The 22200-nt window shown below is 35.5% G+C and overlaps 3 protein-coding genes across 4 annotated transcripts; all 3 read right to left on the reverse strand.

Moving 5' to 3' along the window:
• Nucleotides 1-1750: 1750 nt before the first annotated feature.
• LOC18047088 (NDR1/HIN1-like protein 13) lies at nt 1751-3255 on the reverse strand. Its single transcript, XM_006444831.2, has 2 exons — nt 1962-3255; nt 1751-1837 (listed from the first exon to the last, which is right to left on the reverse strand). Exons 1-2 carry the CDS (start codon nt 2699-2701, stop codon nt 1822-1824), a joined length of 756 nt encoding a protein of 251 aa, XP_006444894.1. The 5' UTR covers nt 2702-3255; the 3' UTR covers nt 1751-1821.
• A 1521-nt stretch (nt 3256-4776) lies between these two features.
• Nucleotides 4777-8573, reverse strand: LOC18047089 (putative glucose-6-phosphate 1-epimerase). The gene is made up of 8 exons (XM_006444832.2): nt 7882-8573; nt 7705-7779; nt 7119-7175; nt 6865-7028; nt 6429-6563; nt 6212-6314; nt 5857-5956; nt 4777-5581 (listed from the first exon to the last, which is right to left on the reverse strand). The coding sequence occupies exons 1-8, from the start codon at nt 7990-7992 to the stop codon at nt 5388-5390; spliced, it is 939 nt and encodes a 312-aa protein (XP_006444895.1). The 5' UTR covers nt 7993-8573; the 3' UTR covers nt 4777-5387.
• A 1296-nt stretch (nt 8574-9869) lies between these two features.
• On the reverse strand, nt 9870-14922 carry LOC18047090 (common plant regulatory factor 1). Of its 2 annotated transcripts, XM_006444836.2 has the most exons (13): nt 14615-14921; nt 13476-13607; nt 13283-13327; nt 13084-13179; nt 12867-12947; nt 12613-12654; nt 12292-12452; nt 12168-12213; nt 12006-12054; nt 11145-11389; nt 10861-10938; nt 10606-10731; nt 9870-10483 (listed from the first exon to the last, which is right to left on the reverse strand). In XM_006444836.2, the coding sequence occupies exons 2-13, from the start codon at nt 13536-13538 to the stop codon at nt 10250-10252; spliced, it is 1266 nt and encodes a 421-aa protein (XP_006444899.1). In that variant the 5' UTR covers nt 13539-13607; nt 14615-14921; the 3' UTR covers nt 9870-10249. The 2 variants fall into 2 exon arrangements, with proteins under 2 accessions (XP_006444899.1, XP_006444898.1); XM_006444835.2 differs by lacking the exon at nt 12613-12654 and having other exon boundaries at nt 14615-14922.
• Between the last annotated feature and the right edge of the window lie 7278 nt (nt 14923-22200).

Consider the following 22200-nt stretch of genomic DNA (forward strand, 5'->3'; position numbering starts at 1 on the left):
ATATTAATAACACTAAAATATATGTATAAACATATCTATATATATATATATATATATATATACACATATATATGTATGTAGAAACTATACTGAACCCAGAAGTTACGATTACGAGTCCTGGTCTCGACGCGTATGCAAATTTGGGCCCCATCAAATAGTTTTCTAGATGAATGGCTGTGGTTCGACTTCGATACGGAAACGGATCCGGTGCTCAGGTGAGCTCGGATCAATAGTCAGTAATTACTTGGATCTTAGCATAAGTTCAGCTGAGCGCCGGATTCTGGTCCTTGAATACTAGCAACTTTGATTTCTGATTGGTTCTCAGTATCCGTTGACATGACCCCCCAATTCAAAGTTCTAACGGGTCGGGTTTCATTGAAATAAATTTTTTTAAAAAAACCTGAAATACATGAAACCCGACCCGTTGGAACTTCTAGTTGGAGGGTCATGTCACTTGTTAATTTTTTTTTGTTTTAATAATTTTTCATTGCGAATTCTACCACAGTTCCATTCATAATGACTTTTGGCTGAAGCTAATTAACGGCGGAGCTTTGATTTCGTTCAATGGACGTTAGAGTAAACAAATTACAAACTTGAGAAGGACAGTAAAATCCGTAAATTAAAGGGGTCAAAGTATAAAGTTTTAAAACTTTAATTTTAATTAAAACCCTTATCTCTTTCTGAAATTTGTTTTCAATCTGAAGGGCGGGCCTGTCCAGCCTTGCTGATGTCATGTGGGCTATGTTATAAACTTGTTTTAAGGTGCTAGTCGACATATATTTTTGGTCTGAAATGATTGTGAAAGTGACAATTCGTCAAATAATATATAATTCAGCAATGAAATTTTCTCCTTGACACAAGAATATATGAAGAACAAGATTCACAGGGATTATCATCAAGTTTGACATTCGCAACATTCCAATCTAATTAGTAAAAATGTATATGGATAGTGTGGCAACATTCCAATCTAAATAGTAATTATAATTAATCTAAATAGTAATAGTAATTATTATTATTCCCGCTAAAAGTTTGAAAGCCAACAAACTAGAATGGTAAATCTTGACAAGCGAGCCCTATTGAATGCATTACTCAGCTTTTTAATAGAATAATAAAAATTGCACCAAAGTAGATATGATTTCCCTTTCCCTTTTCTGCTAGTCTTAGTTAACGAAGCAAACACTCCACTCTTAGCACAACGTGACAGCTTATTTTCCAAAGATAAAAATGGATGCAGCACCTTATATTAATTTACATTTAATTTAGATTTGTTCTTTCTACTTTTGTTGGTTTCTTTTGTTGAAAGAAATGGAGGCAGCCTGTTAGTTCGTTTGATCAGGAATCCGAAAACCACCACTCCTACTGTCCTACAGAGAGAGAACACACCCCCCCCAACAGCCACCACTGTGACATATGAAAAAAGATTGTTTAATCAATCGAATAATTTCTTTCTTTTTTTTTTGGGGGGAAAAAATATCAAACCCAATCAACCACAATAAATTAAACAAACAGCTAATTTACACATACCCATTTCGTCAACTACAAGACATATGTACCCCATGACATCAAAGAGAATCCATAGCTTTCGGACTCGGACACATTCGTTAGACGACTCTCGTCTCATATACCACCGACCCTGACACCCATACTCCACCGACCACTCTTTCTTTTGCTTGTTTTTTTTTTTCCATATATAATAACAATATGATTATTATTATTATAAATACAAAAAATACTTTTTTTTTTCTGAAAAAACTGCCTTATCCTACATATATAATACCGATCTTCTATCATCATGCGAACTCCGTTTATATGAATCCCTTATCAATGAATGCTGATCCTGCAATGAAGATCGTAATAGTGAGAATTTGCATCAAATTAAACAAGAGAGAAATTGATTAAGTCATAATTAATTAATTAATTAAATGAGATGATTAATTAATTTTTTTTTTTTTAGTAATTACCATTTGAGGAAATGGATGGTGCATTTAGGCATTTTATCGAGAGCCTTCAAGCTCTGACCGCCACAAGTCACCTTGACGGCCAACGGCCTTGTCTTCCGGCCTTGGACGATAACGGCCACAGTGGTTTTAACAACCACGTTCACCACCAAATCCTTGCTCTTGTGATGGCTCATAAGCCTTGGCCCCATCCCATCTTCAACGAGCTCATCAGTCTTCGTTTCAATCTTCAGACTCCTCGCGTTCTTTGTGCCCTGAGTGAACCCCGGCACGCTCCCCGTCCCCAAGTCAATCTCCTTATCTTTCCCCGCAGTCACCTCCACGTCGGTGTGCCCGTAATAATACCTCAACTTCCCGTTGGGGTTCCGTGCTTCCACTCTCGTTAACGTCGCGGCGTGCAGGTATGTTCCGTCGGACTTCACGGAGACGTTAAAGTGCCGGAATGAGAATGACTGGAGATGGAAAACCGGGAGCTTTGGGTCGAACCACAGGTAGAATAACGCACCAGCGATTACTATGAGGATGATGAGCAATACTATGAAGAAACAAAAGCAGCAGCAGCAAACACGACAGCAACTCTTTCGTCTCCTCTTTGCGGGAAACGATGGTGGGATGGGTGGTTTACGAGGCGGGCCTATCGGTCTGGGCCTGGCCTGCGGACCGTTTGGGTCTCTATAACCCGGCGGTTTCTGGAGTATCGGCTTCGCTTGCTGTCCGGCTATTCTTGGAGTTGGAGTCGACATGGAAATCAATCGGCCCCCTGTTTTTCTTTTGGGGTTGGGGGGGGATTAATACGATCGAAAATATAATCTAGCTAATTAATGATGAAATGATCGATAAAATTCAAAATAATCGAACACGTAATAAATGAATAAACACATCGATCAATCAAGGTGAAGCGAAATCTTGATTAGCGGGTGAAAACCAAAATTCTGGGAAATGAAATAGAGAATTTAAATGAGGAAATCAGAGATCTCGATCGTGAATTATGTATCTGATTAATGATAATAAAAAAAAAGAGACGAAACTGATTAAAGAGATCTGAGATTGTTCATCAAATCGGATCGTGATGACAAAGTCATTATGACTGTGAGAGAGAGAGAGAGAGAGCGCGCTAAATTTAACACACAAGGATGAGTGAGAAACCTATAAGATGGCACGACTGAGGATTAAGAAGGTAGGGGTTGTCTCCTCGCTTCACTCGGAAGCTAGAGTACGGGTGGCACAAATTCATCTTGCGCGAGATTCACGCGCGGCGTTTTAGACGCTGACATGGCGGGAAGGTTTGTAATTGCACTCTTTTTTTTTTTTTTTTTTTTTTTTTGGTTGGTAGTGTGTTTGTTTTCAGTTTTGCACTTTGTTTACTGTTGGTTTGGTAAATTCAGAAAATTGCGTGATTTTGTTCAAACGGGCAGGCAAAAGTGGTTTGAGTTTCCGCGTCTATTTCCTTTACAACATGTGTGAATAAGCGGTGTGATGTCAATTTATGTTTATTAAATAGTAATTAGGTCTGTAAATATAACTCGACAACAAATGTTATTTTCTAGTCCTGCACATTAAACGAATAATTCTAATTACATGATGTAATAAAACTTATTTTATTTTTTTTTTTTTCCCCCCCCCCCCCCCCCAAAAAAAAAAAAAAAAAATACCGACTGTTGCATTTTGATCCACGTGGGATTGAAAGCGCGCTGCCATTTATCGGTAATCCTATCCATTGAATTGGCTTTTTACAATTTACATCGACGAGCAATTACCAGTTTAATTAGTTACCACTCACAGTTTATGACATCGGTGGTGAATACTGAATAGAGAGTAGCCCCTAACCTAGTAACCTACCCATGAGTGACGCAGAAAGGACCAATATTTGTTTGGTATTTATGACTCGATCGTGTGATTCGGTGAACTGAATACTACGTGAACCAATCACGAAAAATGACACATCACTTAATCTTATAAAATGTAGAATAGGTTATATCTATGTAACGAGATTTTATTTCAAGAATAACAAAATTGAATTTAAGACGTTTTGGCCGACCATGCCATTTTCTTGGTCGGGGATTGATCATTATTGTTATTAGGATCTATCATAGGCATGCATAGCAGGCACCGCAACACATTTATTTGCAAAGATATTATCATATAATAATAATAATAATAATAATGTAAAATTATATATGCTTACCTATGGTCGAAAGCATATACTTTCAAATGTTAATTCGCAAATTTGAAATCTCCTATGCATCTAGTGTAAAAAAAAAAAAATGTTAAACATTGTAATAATTTTGCGGTCGGCATTTCTTCTCTTTATCTATAAATTAAGTAGAGGATTCGAGTATTTTCAGGAGTGTGAAATTTAAATTTAAGAGAAAACAATAGTTGCAAATAGAGTGCATCAGTGATATTCCAAAGAAGTTACAATTTTTTTCAAAAAAATAAAGAAGAAATATCTAGTTCATAGAATTTTACTATGAATATTTAATAAAGGACTGTTAATTGAAGATGGAATCACATTATAACGGTCTAAAAGTTCCACGTCAGCGGAATTTATTTGTGGCGGGTAGTGAAGTTTAAAAGCAGTCAAGACAAATGTAAAAATCTTGCATATCAAAACGAATTTGCTAGCTTCAGAAAGCAGAATGTTACTTCATTTAAGATTTATTTTTTCCCTTTTTTTTAATTTATTTTATTTTTTTTTGAGTTGGATTAAATTTTGAGCAATAGAAATTGCTCAGATTTATAAACTCTAGCAGCGAGAAAGAAAACAAATGTTCATACTTGCATGTTGAGCAGAGATGAGTGATCATCCTATGAAAAATTGTTTGCTCCTCCATCAAGATACTGAAATCGAACTAGCTCAAGCTCCTTCAATACGCCATCATCTCCCACCACACATAAGCCAAAATCATGGTCTGCCACCAGTCATCACGACAGTGCACAATGACATGAAGAATTTATATGAACAAACCGTTTAAAATAGTCTGAAAACAAATCGATCTACATACTCAGTTGAAGCGTTCAGACTTTTGACCTTACAGCCTCAGGAAAACCAACTGATGTAGAACAGCGAAGCAATCATGATTTGAAAGACGAGTGATGACAATTCATCAGGTGGATTATCGGTGAAGAATAATGTTAAGCTTCAAAACAACGGGCACGGCAGTGGCACTGAATCAAAATCTGATAAAAGGATCCTGGGAATGATGGTCACGGTTTCTGAATCTTGGCATTTCTATAGAACGCTACTTCTTTGGTTCAATATCATGCATTCAAAGGCCTGCGCTGAGAAATATTAAACTTCGTGCCTCGTTTCAGTTCAATGCTACTAATACAAAATCAAAGCAACATTGAACTACTAACTATTCCTACTACACCAATCATGGCCATTTACAAATTGATATTTTGTTGCACAGCTTGAAGATCTCCTGCCTAGAGTTCAAACTGTTCACTGCAGAAACTCGAAGGCACAACCAAAAGCTGCAATCGCCCCGTCCACTCCTCGCCTGGTTTCAACGTGATAGGCTTCTCGACTGCTGCTGCGTCAACACATAGCATCTGTTTGTATTCTTCATCACCAAAATCTACCATTGACTTTGATCTCTTCTCCCATGGATTCCACACCACTGTAGATTTTCAAAAGAAATATAAAAAAACATCAAATATCAAAGGCTCAGAGAACAACACCCACGGAGCAAATTGTTATGTCCGTTGATATGTTAACAGGAATTCTCTTGCAACTCGGTAATCAGATTTCTTGATAATAAAGCATCACAAGCACAGTTATAACTGCAGTCTCACTCGAGATTATTTTAATTAACAAGATGCATATATACAAATTGATGCACTTGTTTCTTGTTAACAGTAGGTGACGTGCATACTTAAACAAATGGTAACTCACCAACATCTGACAGGCCTTCCTTTCTTAAAACAAATGTTCTCTTCCTTTCATGATCAAGCACTGCAATTACATTAGGAGAACGAAGATAAACTCGATCCATCTGGCAAAAAAAAAAAAAAATAAACAAATAAACAAGCCTGAGATCCCAGAAGCAACATAACCCTCATATTCCAAACTCAATTTTCTCAGCATCAATGGACTCTACTCCACATTGAAAAAGAATAAGAGGCACAACCAAGTAAAACCTGAAACTAGTTGGAATTTAGAATCTCGGCCAATCCAAGTGAGGCCTTGTTCCCTGATTGTTTAAGTCCAAATCCTTTTAACAGCTGTACTGAAAAACTCAAGATTTTACCTCAGATTCAATGGTTACTGCATCTCCTTGTTCTGTAAATCTTTCTCTTTGACGAAGATTGTCAAGGTAGTCAAGTGTCTCCAAGCCTTCTATCCTCACTTCACTGTGAACACATTTGCAAACATTTTTACTTACAAAAGGTCATACTCATTATTAGATCGTTAAGAAATATCAAAAGGTAAATCCTGTTTTAAGTTGTGCAAATGATATTGCATACCTAATGTCAGAAACCAACAAGTATGTGTGATATGCAAAGGAGAAATTGAACGGTTTGCCATTAATGTTCCTAACTCTTGATATTAATGTCAGACCTCCATCTGCTGCAAGCATCACCCTAAGACGATACTCGAAACTGAGAAAAGAAAAGGTCCATTAGCATAGCGTAACCAAAGATAGATATTGACAGCTCTGAATTTAACTTGCCATTTTACAAAGGTAAAAACTGATAGTTCTGAATTTTGCAGTGGCACACAAAAATCAATAATCAATAATTAAACCTCAGTTACATCACATAATGTAATTATATACAATCTAGATTTCAACCTATGACAGAACTGATAAACTAATTTTAAGCGCTCTAAGTGCAACTTTGTAATGTTGGTTGTGAATTTATTTAAAAGCTTTGGCAAAGTCTGCAACATCCAAGTCCATACCTATAAGGCCAGCACTTCGGGTCCTCTTCAGATGGTTTAAGCAGTAGATCAACGCAAGTTTTTCCATCAGAATCATTTGGGGGCATAGGTGGAGGATTATCATCAATTATCCACAATTTGTTCCTTGCAAATCCATGCAGTTCTGGTGACCCGCAATTTCCAAACTTCACAAGCATTAAAATAGTATGAGCGGGCAGAAAATGTTCAGGACTGGGTGATATCAATGCATTACACCAAAAACTGGTTTAAAGTACCTGCGGGAAACAAGTAGAGATCCCTCCACGAATTGCTTTTGGCGGCTTAAATATTGCCTGTTTTTGATGATAAAAGAAAAAAACACAAGTGAATTTCTCTAATGCCTCTAGCTTGTAGATTTATGCTATCTTCATCAAATTTTGAGTCTAGAGCCAGATTCCAACTGAGAGGCGACTACTAAATGAATAGGCTGCTTAAAGTCTTACAGCAATAATATGATTTTAATCAAGTTCTCGCGGTATACACATTATTCCACTAGCAGTCGGATGCAGCATCATATCATGCTACACATGCAATTACTCTTGGGACATCAGTTAATCAAACAAAACAACTAATATCTACAAACTCCCAAAATTCTTCAGTAAACTATGCAATTTACCTCAAAATATAGCCAGATTGAAGCTGATGAAACCAAATTTATTTTTCAGATAAAATTCCACATCTTAAGAATAATCATTCATACGACGAAGGACAAAAAAAAAATTAGCACCATTTCCTTTGAATAACAGGACCTTAGAAATGTAATCACTACTGACTCTAGACAGGGTAACCATCATTGAAAGAAAAAGAATGACAAAACATCACCTTACTACTAGTGAATAAAAGTTCTTCTCCTTTCTCATTCCTCCATGAAGTTATTTGTCCTCCGTACAAGCTAACCTATACACACGTTCAAAATAAAATAAGAACAATGATATTGATGATAATGATGAGTGATGACAACATACACAACCAGTTATCTGGAACAAGTTCCCTATTCACCTTAGCAGAGGGTCCATGTGGGCTCCGAAGAACAACCTGATCAATACCATTCCAGTCTTTTGCAATCTCAATTGCAGCCCTGTAATCCCACACTGCTGCCGAATGTCCCATATGTTGCGATACAGAAAATTATTATAAAAAACAAAAACTGTTCACCTATCTTGAGTTGCCGACAGCAGTAATGACTAATGAACATAAAAAGAGTGACACTTCCAGAATCCAAATCCAAAAAATCACCTTTCTCGTGGACTAGAAACAATAGCTTTTTGCAAGTTCTTACTAGATTCTATTTATAAGTTGCTCGGAGTCAGTCAGATCTAGAGAACCCCCCCAGAAAGGCTAACGCCATTGAAACATCTGGCAACTGAGTAACCCAACACCTATTTAAATTAGTCAATCTTGTCCTATTTTATATAATAAGACAAGTGAAATCAAACTTCGAGGAGTTATAAATTCGAACATTAATGATCTCCCACTACTGCACTCTGCAGATAGGACTAGCCCCTCCCAGACCGTACGTACATTTAAATTTCAAAACGATGACGAAAAACGACAAACTAACTAAGACCCTTTAGATTTGGAAATGTAAATCTAACGTCTAACGACTTCATCATATTTAATATTGAAGCAATGTCAGGGCCTATGAGCCTATGACTGTAAGTAAGTAACAAAAAAAACAGAGCACATGCATGGCTGTTGCCTCTTGGCTAATGATAATGAAAGAAAAAGTGTTTAGAAGCAATACTTTTCTCACAAGTGTTGGATTTGCTCTATTTCTTAAACATTTGTAACTAAAATAAGATTGGGTAGGAAACAAGATTGTGAAAGCATGTGAAGAAAAATAATAATAAATTGAAAATTGAGAATTCGGTTGCATAGATCTAGGACGTGGGAAATCCGAGAAAGTACATGTTAAAAGCTGTACAAACGGTCAACAATTCAAATAAGAATGAGAATTATTTTTCTCACGTTATGACACTGACTTTACAATGAATCAGAGCCCTCCATTTGACAAAATCGCCTTAACCAACAAAAGCGGACCTTTTATTATTATCTTTTTTTCATTTTTAAAATTTTATATGATACAACAAGGTGGACCTTTTTTTTCTTTAGGATGTGACAGTAAGCCATGGATGATAGATTGAACTATTTTGACAATTACACCCAGAAATTTCTAAGTATCGTTATTTGGAATTTGAAAATTGCATTTGATTTGACGGTGCGAATTTTGGTAAATTTGAGACGAATGTTCATTAGATGAGATCCTATGGGGACCATGAACTGGCAACGATAGGAGGGAGTGTGTAGATTTGGTCCTCTTTTCTGCTACTGCATAAGGGCTTAGTAGATTTTAGTGTTTCAATTACGTGGGCAGCCTTGGGCCACAGCCATGGTGTCTTCGTTTGCACCGCAGGCACCGATCGACGATCCTCCTTTCTATCCTCTTCATATATTTGCGCACACGTGTAATTGTATTGTGTGATTAAACATTGTAGAACCAAAATTTATTAAAAAAACAAAAAAAAAACAAAAAAAAAACAAAACAAAACAAAACGACTGAACTCAGTTCACGATGCTGGATTGCCAGAATTCCACTACTCTATATTTGAAAACGTGGACAAAACTACGTTACAGACTCTGTATGTAACAGCTCAATGGAAATTAATCTTGTATCAGCTAAGTTCCAACAACTTTTCCTCTCTCCTGCAACGCGTGGCTGCTCCTCATTTGCTGCGTTACATACAGAAACGTATAAGGCCAGATAATTTGTCGTCTTTAACTCTTTAATCTGCATAAAACGAAACCGGTCAAGTCTTTGACCGGCACGGGGTTGAAATTCGAATTACCCCGGGCATAGTCGTAGATGGATCATGTGGGCCCATCAAACGAGGACGCTTTGAATCCTACGCTACGCTGCCTGGCCCGACTCAGAAGGCCACTTGTTATATTTTAATAACAAGAAAGAACTACAAAGAAAGAAAAAAGAATCCAGGAAAGCACGCACGCACGCAGTATCATTTGGGGCTTTGGCATTGACATAGAACAGTGAGTCTCTCTGTGTTCAATACTAGTTAATAAAATTGCACACCTAATAAATACGACATAACATAGATTCCAAAGTCCTTTCCCCCCTAAACTGAACAATCACTACTCTCCTCCTTAAATGTACACCCATCTCCCATCCTAGCACTCTGATTTTTACTAAAATACATCAGGTTTGCCATGAGTTAAAAAGACAACCAACCACATTACACACGACATAGAACAACACTAATTCAGCTATTTAATTCATTCTTTCTGGCTGTTAGCTCTAGTTTCCGAGGCAGACAAGCAAAACGGCTTCTACAGAAAGAGTTAAAAGAGTTAATCAGCCTGCAGCCACGGCATCTGTCCTTGGACTTGCATCCAAAAGCTGATGTAGCTTGGCACCAGAGTTTGAGTTTTTCTCAAACAGGTGACCTCCTTCCTCCATGTTTCTATCAACAGTACCGGAGTTGTTAACTCTAGATAATAGGTTTTCTGTGCTAACAGGTGTAACCCTCTTGTCCTCGTTCAAAACAATCTCTTGCTTGTTTCCCAGTTGTGCACTCTTCAGTTTTTCCTGTATGTTAAACCAATTAATAGATTACAACAAAAACATTCGCATACAAAAACACATGACCTGTTGGCTTCATTGGAAAACAAACTAACAGTCCAGAAAATAATAACATTTATATGGCATACCAGTAATGCTGCGTTTTCTTGCCTCAGTTTCTCAGAATTCTCTGATAATTGATTTATTTCAGACTTGAGGGAAGCATTCTCATCAATCAAGGAATCAACTTTACGAGAAAGTTCTTCAGCCTCAGCCTGGAAGGAAGTTTTAAATAGGGAGAAGCAAGAAAATTAGCTCCTATATTGATGAGAGCTATACAGTGATTCCAACAATTGAAACAAAGTTTTTAAGTAAGAGTACTCTCACATCTCTTTTTACTTTACCTGCTTCCTCAACCTAGACCTTCTAGCAGATTCTCGATTAGATTGTTTCCTCCTTTCCCGTTTCAGCTCCCGTTCATTCTGAGAAAAGGGTACAAAACAATCAAAAATTACTTTCAACCGAAAACTTCTAAAGACACTGCATTTACCACCAAAATTCTAAACATAAACTTCTTGGAATACATCAAATCAAAACTTAGAAACAAGCCGCTCCATATCATGTTAAAGCAGAGTGGTAAGAAAGATTAAAAATAAAATATAATAAAATAGCATTGGCAAAAAAATACCTGAATCCAGGTTTCAGGAGGTAAAACTGCACAAGGCTGTGGAACACTGGTTGGACTTGCCTTAACGTTCATGCCAGGTGCATTCCTGAGCTCCAATTTTGTAGGCATGCCAGGAGAAAGCACAGGACCAACGGGTTTTCCTGAAACAGAAGTGGGAGCAACAGCTGTAGCTAACACCTTATCAGGAGTAGCATTCACACCAACAGGCACAGGAGTTGACTGGATATCAGTTTTCCCATCTCCTCCTGGCATAGAAGTTAAACAAACCTTATAATATTGCAAACGAGACTAATCAATAGTGTCCCATGGCCCAATTATTTATTTTCATTTCCTTGCTTTTCCGTTATCCCCCATAGGTGGCATCATATTCACATTGCAAGCTAATTGATAAAATCGGAGCACAGCATGCTATACAGGGCATACAAATTATTCTATAGAGCATTCTACAAATCATGAACATAATAATAAATGATTTCTGAATATTATTGGAACAAATCATCACTACTACATTTGCCAATAAGATTCACAAACCCACAGGGCACACAGATAAAGTGCTCAATTAAGCCACAAAACAAGTATTTACTCAAGCAAACAAGTTATACTCAATTAGTCTATTCTCGAATCACAGGAAAAATTAGAATACCATCATCTCTCATCTACAATGACTAACCACAGAGTGCTCAGTTAAGCCACATAAACTATGCTATCAGAAATGCTGTAAAACAGTGAATAGAAAATCCATGCCACTAAAATTAACAATCACAGGTATCTACTGTTCATCTATGCCACTTAAATTAACAATCACGGGTCAAAATCTACTGTTCATCTTCATGAAAACTTGGAGAAGAAACAGAATCATACCAGCAATTGGCGTTCCCTCTCGGCTTCTTTTCTTTCTAGATTGACCTGCCTGATAATAGGACAGACAGCGAAGATAGACAAAATTTATAAAATATACCAAAATTATAGCATAAAATGCATAAGAACGTATTCATGTTTCGAAAAGGAAAAATAAGTCCTCACCCTAACTGTATTCCCATCACTTCCATCAGTAGAACCGTCGGCCTCACTGTTCAAATTGTCATTCAATTAGCATTAATAGAAAAGATAAACTAGGAACCACGATATGAAAATGAATATAAACAACCTCTGTGACGGCCTTTGTTCTGCTCCACCCTCAGCACTCTCAGCACTAGCATTGCCTATTGACATTGCCAGGCCATCTAACCCTTTCAGCTTCTTTGCTAAACCTCGATCTGCATTTCCTGACGACTTAGTAGGTGCCTCTGTGTTCAATGGGGTTACAGCCTGCATTATCGCATTATAATTACATCCAAAATCAACTTGTGGGAGCTTAAACTAAAACTGCAATCACAAATGAATTCTATCTCTTCCCAACAACGCATTTCTTACTCATAATTATTTCACCAAAAATACAACAAAACATAGCTTTAATGGCTCCACTTACAGCAGGCGAGGTTGGAACACCATGATTGTGTGCATGTGATCCCTAGAATTTTGGGGAAAATCAAAAGGAAAATAGACACATCAGAAACTTTCTGTCAAACAGGGGGCAACAGCTAAAAGGATTTCCAAACACCACACAAACTCAAATTTTGCACACTACAGATAAATAATTATTTCGTAATATAAAAAGTGAAACTCCTCAGGTACCTAATGACAGAATAGACTATTCAAAAGATAACGGGGACATCAACTTACCAAAGGAACAGCAGGATGTGCATAAACACCTCCAGTAGAATAGATGGCTGCATAAGGCGCTCCATATGGTGGCATCATAGGCTGGAAGAAATAAACAGATGCTAAATTATCCCAATCATGTATTAACTTAATTCACTCCTCAGAATAAGGAAATGATATATACTGTTCCCAACTTAAATAATAAGGTAAAGCAATCCTCGTGAGCTTTGAGCAATACCTGGGCTGGGCCCCACATGTAGGGTTGAGGAGCATGACCAGATGCAATGGGTGAGTTGTAATATGGCGGAATAGCAACTCGGGGGCCATAATAAGCCTAAAGATGTAAAGAAAGAACATAATTCCCCATTAGCAACTTCACTATAAACAGTGCATTAAAACGAAACTGGGAAACAAAGTGTACAGATAAAGTAAATAACCTGCATAGCTGCCCAATCAGTATACATATGAATATTGCCTTGATCCTGCCAATTAAACAATTTCACAAATACTCAGATGCAAACTTCAGCAGTTAAACGCCACAAGATATGGGGGAAATTGTTTCTTCCAAGCAAATACTCCATCTTTGCTATTGAATTCTATAAAGGAATAATGTATAATTTCTCAGCTCACCGAAGGTGGAGGTGAAGATGGTTTTTCAGACTTGAAGGACTTTCCATCTTCATTGTTCCCCATGGCCAACCACCAAACTGGAAACCCTCAGTTGATTTTTGATGATGCAAGAAGTTCCAAAGAGCAAGCAGCCTAAAAAGACAAGAGAACAGTAATGATACAATTAAACAAAACATAGTTTCGAATACAATCATTCATATACATAAAATTTCCATAAATTCTCAATACATATGAAATATGAAGAAATCATCCCTTTCTTAACTAGAAAATACAGAGAATAGAAATGCACCACCTTCGGAGTAAATAAATTCATCAATACTTTGAAGGCTATCGCAATTAAATTCATCAGCTCCAAAATTCACTTTAAAGTTTAAAAAACTCAACATATCATAAAGAAATAAAATAATAAGAAGAAGAAGAAGAATCAAGAAAGCCCTCAGAAAAAGTCTGAAAGGCCAGAGGGTACAACTGTCTTTACGGTACCCAACGATTGAAAAAGAAAGTGATCTATGCAAACAAGAAAGGGATTATCAAAGACAACACGTCCATCTCACAAGGATGGTATGAGATACAAATACGAAAATACCCTTGAAACTGCGATGGAAAACTCCTGCAGTTTTTTCTTTCATGATAACTCGTAACGCTCGGGATTTCGTCCGTCAATTCACGGAAACATAAGCAAACAGTGAGTCACTTTCTTTTTTTTAATTTTTTACAAATATCTCTCCCTCTCGAGGTAATAAAATTTCAGATGTAAAGAAGCCGTAAACGAGAAATTGTAAGAATCTACAAGTGAAGGAAGAACTGAGGGAACCAGATGAGTTTAATCAAAAATACTTTTTGTTCGTACAGTCTGTTCATGTGTTCCCCCCCCCCCCCCACCAAAATAAAAATCATACAAAGTTTAGTTATTTAAACAGGAGTTATGTTGTTCAAGTGCACGATAATCCGACATTCGTAAAATTCCAATATTGCATCAGTTTCCTGCATGCGCTCACCAACCAAACGACAACTAATCACCGTAGTTTAACGACCACAACAATTTCATGCACCTCTCTCACCATGTAAGAGAAACAAAGTTATCTTCTAACGCAACAGTGAAAATAAAAATTAATAAAATTTAAAAAGTTCATTATTACCTGAAATTATCGAACACCAAGTCTCCTTCCTGCCTAAAGTCCAGGAATTTGAATGCTTAAACCGTTAAATTTTGAAACGCCGTCGGTTTTATGAAAATTTCTATAAGGAAATTGTGAGGCTCGGCATTCTCTCGTTAAGGTTCGCTAAACAGGAGCTGAAGAGTTGTGTTTTTTTACAGAGAACAGAAGAGAGGAGAGAGAGAGAGAGAGAAAGAAGAGGTGGGGAAGAAGAAGGAGGAGCGCCAGGGCACCATCCACGTCACCATACGCGTGTCGTATACAAATACACCGTTTATACGTGGGCAAAGTTGGTTGTTGAGTTGGCCCATCGATAATCGCGCTGGCCATTTTTATTTATTCCAACGTCACTTCTACCGTAGACGTGGCCGTTTCTAACTCGATCTACGCGTCCCTTGCCCTGGGTCCAACCTATTCCACCCTCATGTGGCTTACGTGTTCTGTTTTCGTTTTGATTTTTTTTTTTGTAATTAAATAATTCAGATTTTTTCAATTGGATTAGACAATTAACTAGAATGAATAGGTCCTTTGGAATCCACGACTGGCTAGCGGCCGCTGGCCTGGCCAGTCATTGACGAGCAATATGGGGTTCCTTAGCCACGCTTTTAACTCCTTACGATTTTATTTGATATTTTCTTAATTTTCAATCTGCTTCTTCAGATTTTAATGCAACTTAATTTAATTAATTAATTAGATTTTTCTACTCTTTTAACTTAATTTGACCTTTTGCAAATAACTTGGCATTGCCAAACAGCTTTTACCTTCTCGGCATAAATGATAAAGGGTTGCAACAGTGACAATGACGATGAGAATAATAATAAAATCAAATGCTATCATAATGTTATGATATTAATTTTCGACTTAACACCATAACATCACAAGAGCGTCAATAAAAAATTCTTAATAATAAAAATTTTAAAAAATTCTTCGTATAAGATATTTTTCTCTTTCTTAATATTAAAAAGTAATTTTTTCTCTTTAAATAATACTATATTAATTTTAATATCATTATTATTGGACGAGGGGAAGTACTATAAGTAGGTTAATAAAAAAAAATGGAGGATTGTTAAATTTGATGAGAGGATAATTTGATTAATATAATATGAATTTATTTCTATTTAAATAATCTTTTTGGAGAAAACTTATTGTTTTACTCCTCTGTTTACCACATAATTATTGAATAAAATCCTCTTTAATTCCTATAATTTGATATTAATATTTATTAAGTAGTTATATTTTAAAACATACCTCAAAATACCCATGTTACTAAATTAGTTAAAAATCTTGTCATTGCTTTTTGTTTCTCTTATTCTCTATGCTTACTTTTACATCAGTACCGTTCGCAATAATTTGTTTTGACATTAACAAAAGAAAAAGTTTAGTGTTTACGAATCAATATCCACCATCCGATGAAACCAATGGCCACAGTTACTTTCATTCTTCATTACCAATGCGCTCATTTCTCACTCACCACAACACCCCCTTTTGGAGAAATTTTAGACTACTTCAAATATATTATAACTAATTAATGTATGCATGATATATATAATTAAATTTAATATAATCATTATTTGTATGATAATAGTTTAAAATAAATACACTCAAGTCATAATATCATTACTTATTATATAAATGACATGGTACCGCAAATGTATTTTAAAATTTCAAATTCAACTTTCCTTGGCTACACTTTCTATATAATTGAACTTTCTTTTCTTTTTGTTTTCATCATGGTTTGCACGAATGAAGTTGATCGTGATATGTAGTCTTCTCAGCACAACCTGATTAATACTTTTGTCAATTTTATGGAAATGGATTCATCAAATTGTGCCCTCGTTGTTTTTTTTTTTTTTTTAAACTGATTAAGCATCAGGTTACTGTATTACACAGAGAGATATATACAACTGCTATGACAGCAGGTCATTACACTGATATTTACAATCAGATATATATACATGAGACTTATATTATTACATTTTTTATTCTATGAAGTACATGCTCATCTAAATACCACTCACAGAGGAGAGATGTCTCTACTCCACTCGCATTTCGCAAGGAAGAAATACGTTATAAGAAATTTCCACACAATTATATTTAATTGAGGGAGGTTGAGTCTGTGGGGACTCAAACCATTACCCTCATAGTCATACTTAACTTTGAGGGCAATGGTCCACGACTGGGCTACAAGCTCAAGTGACTTGTGCCCTCGTTGTTAATCTTGACAAGTTAATGCTTTTGTCATTTGTGCTTACTCCATGGCAGTCCCACACTTGAACAGAAGCAAGCGAGAGGCTGCAACTGCAAAGCCATTAAATTATCCAGTGAAATCGATACGATGTTTTGCTTTTTTGTTCAATAGTACAATAAAATAATATTATTCATCAGGGTGGATATTGATTGATAATTTTTCCTTCTGATTAATGTCAAAAAATAATAATATAAAGGTTATTATTGTAAAAGTAAATAAAAAAAATGAATACGACGATAAGAGTGTTATTAATTTAACAACAATAATATTTTGAGATATTTTTTTAAATATTTGAACTATACAAATATTTACTCCATATGAAAGTAAATAAGAATTTAAAAAATAAAATTGAATGAATATTTTAGTAATGTTATAAGATTTTATAGTTAGTTTTATCATCATTATACGAGATCATTCTGTTAAAATATCAAGTACTCTTTCATTTTTGCCACAGACACTCTCCCCAAGAGAAATAAAACTTTTATGTATAATACATAAATAACAAAAACTAAGAACATTTTTGTTATTTGATTCGCATGTAATTTAATCAAAACGATAATGTTTTTACTAAAGAACGACTCTCTCTATCTCTGTATCTATATATATATATATATATATATATATATATACGGTACCGACATCATCAACGTGATGTTAATCTAAATATAATATACTATATGCAAGAGAGTAGGACCTAAAGAAAATTATGAAAATGTGTATATTTCTGACATGTAGGCACTATAACCCTACAACAATGCATTAAAACCTTCGTACATATTATGTACAGGAATAGCCTTTTTATGATAATAAAATAATCTTGGTCCCAATTTAACCTAGTTATAAATAAAAATAAATTGTACATTGTAATAAGTTATAATTCTTTTAAATCTTGTCCTAAGGAAATTACCTTCACATAGTTACAATTATATGTATATTACCATAAATTAATCATTCTTAAGCAGAGGTGCTCACATCAGTGTCAACGCTTTTATAATGTTGTAAACCATTGAAAAATCATTTCACACTTGTAAAAGCATTTGACATCGGTATAAAGTCTCAAATTCGCATGAAAATTTGTGGAGACCCTATAAAGAATATTTTGTAATTCTTCAAATTATGTTTTTCTTTTATCAATATCTATATGTTGGATTTGACATGCTTCTTTAAATGATTATTATTGTCGTACATTTTTTTATATCACTTGTGTTATGGATAATTAAGCCAAAATAATAATTTTTATAATTATACCTTATTTACAACCTGACGATGATGATGATGATGATCATCATCATCATCATTGTCATCGTCATCATTAGTGGCAGTTGGCGATGACCTGCTGCTGGTTCGATGAGTAGCGAGCGAATATCGCCTAATGATTAGTGACGCAATGTTAACAAGTGCTTATATGCAATAAGATCAAATGACGTTGTTATTGGTTTGAATTTGATGAATGTGGAATTTGGAATTTCGGTTTGATTTTTCATTCTTTTTTTTTTTGTTATGAAATCAAGGAAAAATGGAAATTAAGAAATTTAGTTGGAGTCAAAAAGTCAGTTTTCAGAATGAAAATTTGATTCCTAATGCCTTATGAGAATCAAGTTCTTATTCGCTCATCCTAAAATTGTGTAGACCAACATATTTTATTTTCATTTTTCCTTGTAATTTAACAAGTAAACACTTTCTATCATTCTGATTTCGAATTCTAATTTCTCAATTTCATAAGTAAATGCACCTAAGAAGTAACGAAACATAAAAAACTAATTGAAGAAAATAATTATAATCTACTTTATTCATATAAAAGGACTTGCTCTTTTGGACAAGATGGATGCATGAAAGAGATATTAAAAAAATTATAAATAAAAAAATATTTTTCTTCATATAGTTTCCCAATATTATTATTATTATTTTACGTTCACTTGTCTTCTTCGTTTCCCACAAAATTTATTTGTTCTCAAGTAAGTAAAAGAAAATACATTATATCTCTATAATTAATATTGCATGAAATAAGTCTGAAACGTAATTAAAAGTTAAATTAATCTATTTGATTTTGTATCTAAATTTTAGCTTTGCACGAGCAATATCTAGTACTGTAAATATTTATTTTATCTCAAAAGGTAGGAAAAAATTGTTACTTTAGCTACTTAACAAGTTATATCATTCATTCAATTATATAACAAACATCTTATTAAAATTATTAAATTATTCTTATTAAAATTATTAAATTAATACGAAACTAAAACCCGGAAAGGTTTTGATTATTATTGAATGTAGAGTTCGGACTAACGAAAATTAATGAAATTCGGTTCCAGCACAATGATAGTAGTGGACGGCTGGATATTCAGGCAACGCCGAAGCTGGCTCCGACAGCCGACGCGGAGAGCGCGCCCCATATCAGACGCATTTCGTTTTGACTTGAAGATCAAGCAAATCTCCAATCCTGGCCGTCCATTCACGATGCCTCACTTTTCCACATCAACTCAAGGAGGCCCAAGTGTACGCACAGAATTAACCACCCTAAATTCCTAACTAATAAATAGAAAAACTAAAACTAAAACTACGAGGCAATATTAACATAAAATTTTGTGGGACCCATAACTGACGCGAACAATATCTACGGATATAAATGTCTCAATCCTACGATCTCTAAGGAGCCATGACACTCCCAAAAGAAGAGGGTGTTTTGATTACCGTGGTCCCCACGCATGTCGGTCATACGTGTTGCATGGAGACTGACGTGTCTCGCACAGACGGATTCAGAACTAGGCGGGTCCTGCAGGCAAGGTGGGTTGCATTGCCAGCTCATATTTTCACGTTCCCTTGAGACTTTCTAGAGATCTACAGGACCCACTTGTCGCTGCCATTTCTCCACGTGGGAGAGATCCACGTGCCGCCCTATCATTGAAGGAACTGCATGCCCTTCATCGTCTTAACAGGAAAGGTAAAATAAAATCTAAATTGAGTAGGCAGCACTGCATAAAATTTAATATAAATTAATTTTAGTAATTATTCGATATGTAAATATCAAGAGTAGTTTTATATAATACAAATTATAATCTGAACAAATCTCATGTAATTTAAAAAAAAATAAATTAAATAAAAAGTAATGTTAAAAAATTTATATAAGTAGTAAAATTGTTAGTTCATACTCCAATCTCATATTTAAAAAAAAAAAATCATACTTTAATCTTGTACGATGTACACTTATACATTCACCATGAATTCGATTCAATATGTATGAAATAATTTTTCTTGATTTGAATCATTAGTTATAAACATTTATCGTAATGTCAGAATATTGTAATATTACTTGCCTTTTATTTTCAAATTGGAGGTTTAAGTTATTTACTCTTACAAAGCAACTAATTTGTAATATTACTCCAACTGCCATTGTTTTTTCAATACCAGAAACAACTAGTTTGAAAATTCTACTATCAATAAATTATGTTGTACTTACAAAAATTTCATATTTAAAAGGAGGACCTGTCTATGGTACAGATTCTGTAACAAACATCTCCCGACATCCCACCATCCGATCTTCTATTGTTAAGTTTCTCACTCCACATCCAACGGCTGATGCTGCAGTCCGTAGCTTACAGATGCTGTAAGCTAGTCAAGTCCTTAAAAGGGTACAATGGCATGCATGTTCAAATCCATTGGCAATAAAAGCGCGCACGTGACAGGGCCTAGTGGGGTGTCACCCAAGCGTCAGAAAGACACGTCAGGGGAAAATCAGGGCCGTTGATTATCTGGCAATACTAACGGTGATGCGTGTTTCTCGGTGGACTGAAAAAGAGACATGTGATTGGACGCTGGAAGGATCTGACGTGGTGACCATCTTCTTTTTTCCGTCCATTTTTTTAATTTATCAGACCAGGCATCCTTCCCGACAAGGTGACGTGTGTGGCAGGCACATGGTTTACTACGCAATTTAGATGGGTCCCATGTGACGTGGACGCGAAGAAAACGTTCAGATCGGATCCCATTTTGGTCAAAATAAAAAACTGAATCCTTTTTTTCACAATATATCCTCAGTGGAATTCTATATTAACAAAAGTGACCCTACCTGCCGCAATTTTGGAAGTCGGTAGCCTTTGATCCCGGGCCTTGTTCACACTGAAGGACGAAGGGATTCAGTGGGGTTGAAGAGGGAATTACAATTTCAACCCGGATAGAATTGAAATAAATTTTGGTGTCTCATGTTTGTTTTAAATTCATTAACCATTAATTTTTAGTTTCATAAAAAGAAAGAAATGGAAAAAAAAAACACTTTTAAATCGTAAAAATCTTCGTACGGGGTAAAACTCACACTTGGCAAATCACTGCTCAGTTTAACAATGCCAGTCTGGTTCACACTCTGTAGACTCCAATTCACAGATTCAAATCACTTTACTTGCCCACATTCTTGGGCCATTGGAAGGACTGGCATGGACAAGCCATTTTGATGAAAGCGATGGGTTTGTACTTTGTGCTTCGGGTGAAAAAGGAAAAAAATTTGAGAGTCAAGAAGCTGTTGGGCTCTCACTTGTAGAAAAACAGTGATGGGCTTTGCTCTCTTTTCGAGTCCATTTCCGCTCAAAGTTCCTGCGCTTGGATCAAATTGCTTGCATGATTTATTGATTGGAAAGGGTGATCCAAGCTATCTTTCATCTCTGTCACTCTGCTTTGTAGTGGGCCTGGTGGCTGTGAACTTGGCAGGGCTGGTGCGACTTTCGTTAAATTTAACTGTTGATGGATATTGATATTTGAGTATTGAGACAGTGCAATCACAAAACAAAATTGTTTGCCACTACTTCAAATGGGTCATCAGTTCTCTTGTACTCTTTCTCTTTAAAACAAATTAAACTCTTTTAAGTGTTTATTTCCATCAATATATGGTGAAGGCCAGTTCTTAAAGCATTAAGTATCACGTCCCTCTCATAAAATTTTCACCAGCACCTCATCCGGTTGTTGTAATAATGTCACTGGATGCAGCTTAAATTTAGTGACTTTGTTGTGTTGAACTCATAAACTCTTCTCCATTATCTTATGAAATCTACTATATAAAATTATTTTTCATTTGAAGTATTAAAAAAAAAAGATTCCTAGTGAGAAGGGCTCGAGTCTCAGGTTCTCCTAAATATTATATTTGAGCCTAATTTAATACTGTATTTTCCATTCTTGTGATGGTGTGTTAGTGACTATTTTAACCTTTAATAACATGATGAAGTGTCATGTCCATTCCATATTGATTGCAAACGACAATCTGCACGATAGCCATTTAACATAGGTGTACAGTGTATACTCCATTTAATTTTCTGTTTTGCTGATTATATATCCTGTT

Source organism: Citrus clementina, unplaced genomic scaffold, assembly GCF_000493195.1.
Source record: "Citrus clementina cultivar Clemenules unplaced genomic scaffold, Citrus_clementina_v1.0 scaffold_3, whole genome shotgun sequence".
Lineage (NCBI taxonomy): Eukaryota > Viridiplantae > Streptophyta > Magnoliopsida > Sapindales > Rutaceae > Citrus > Citrus x clementina.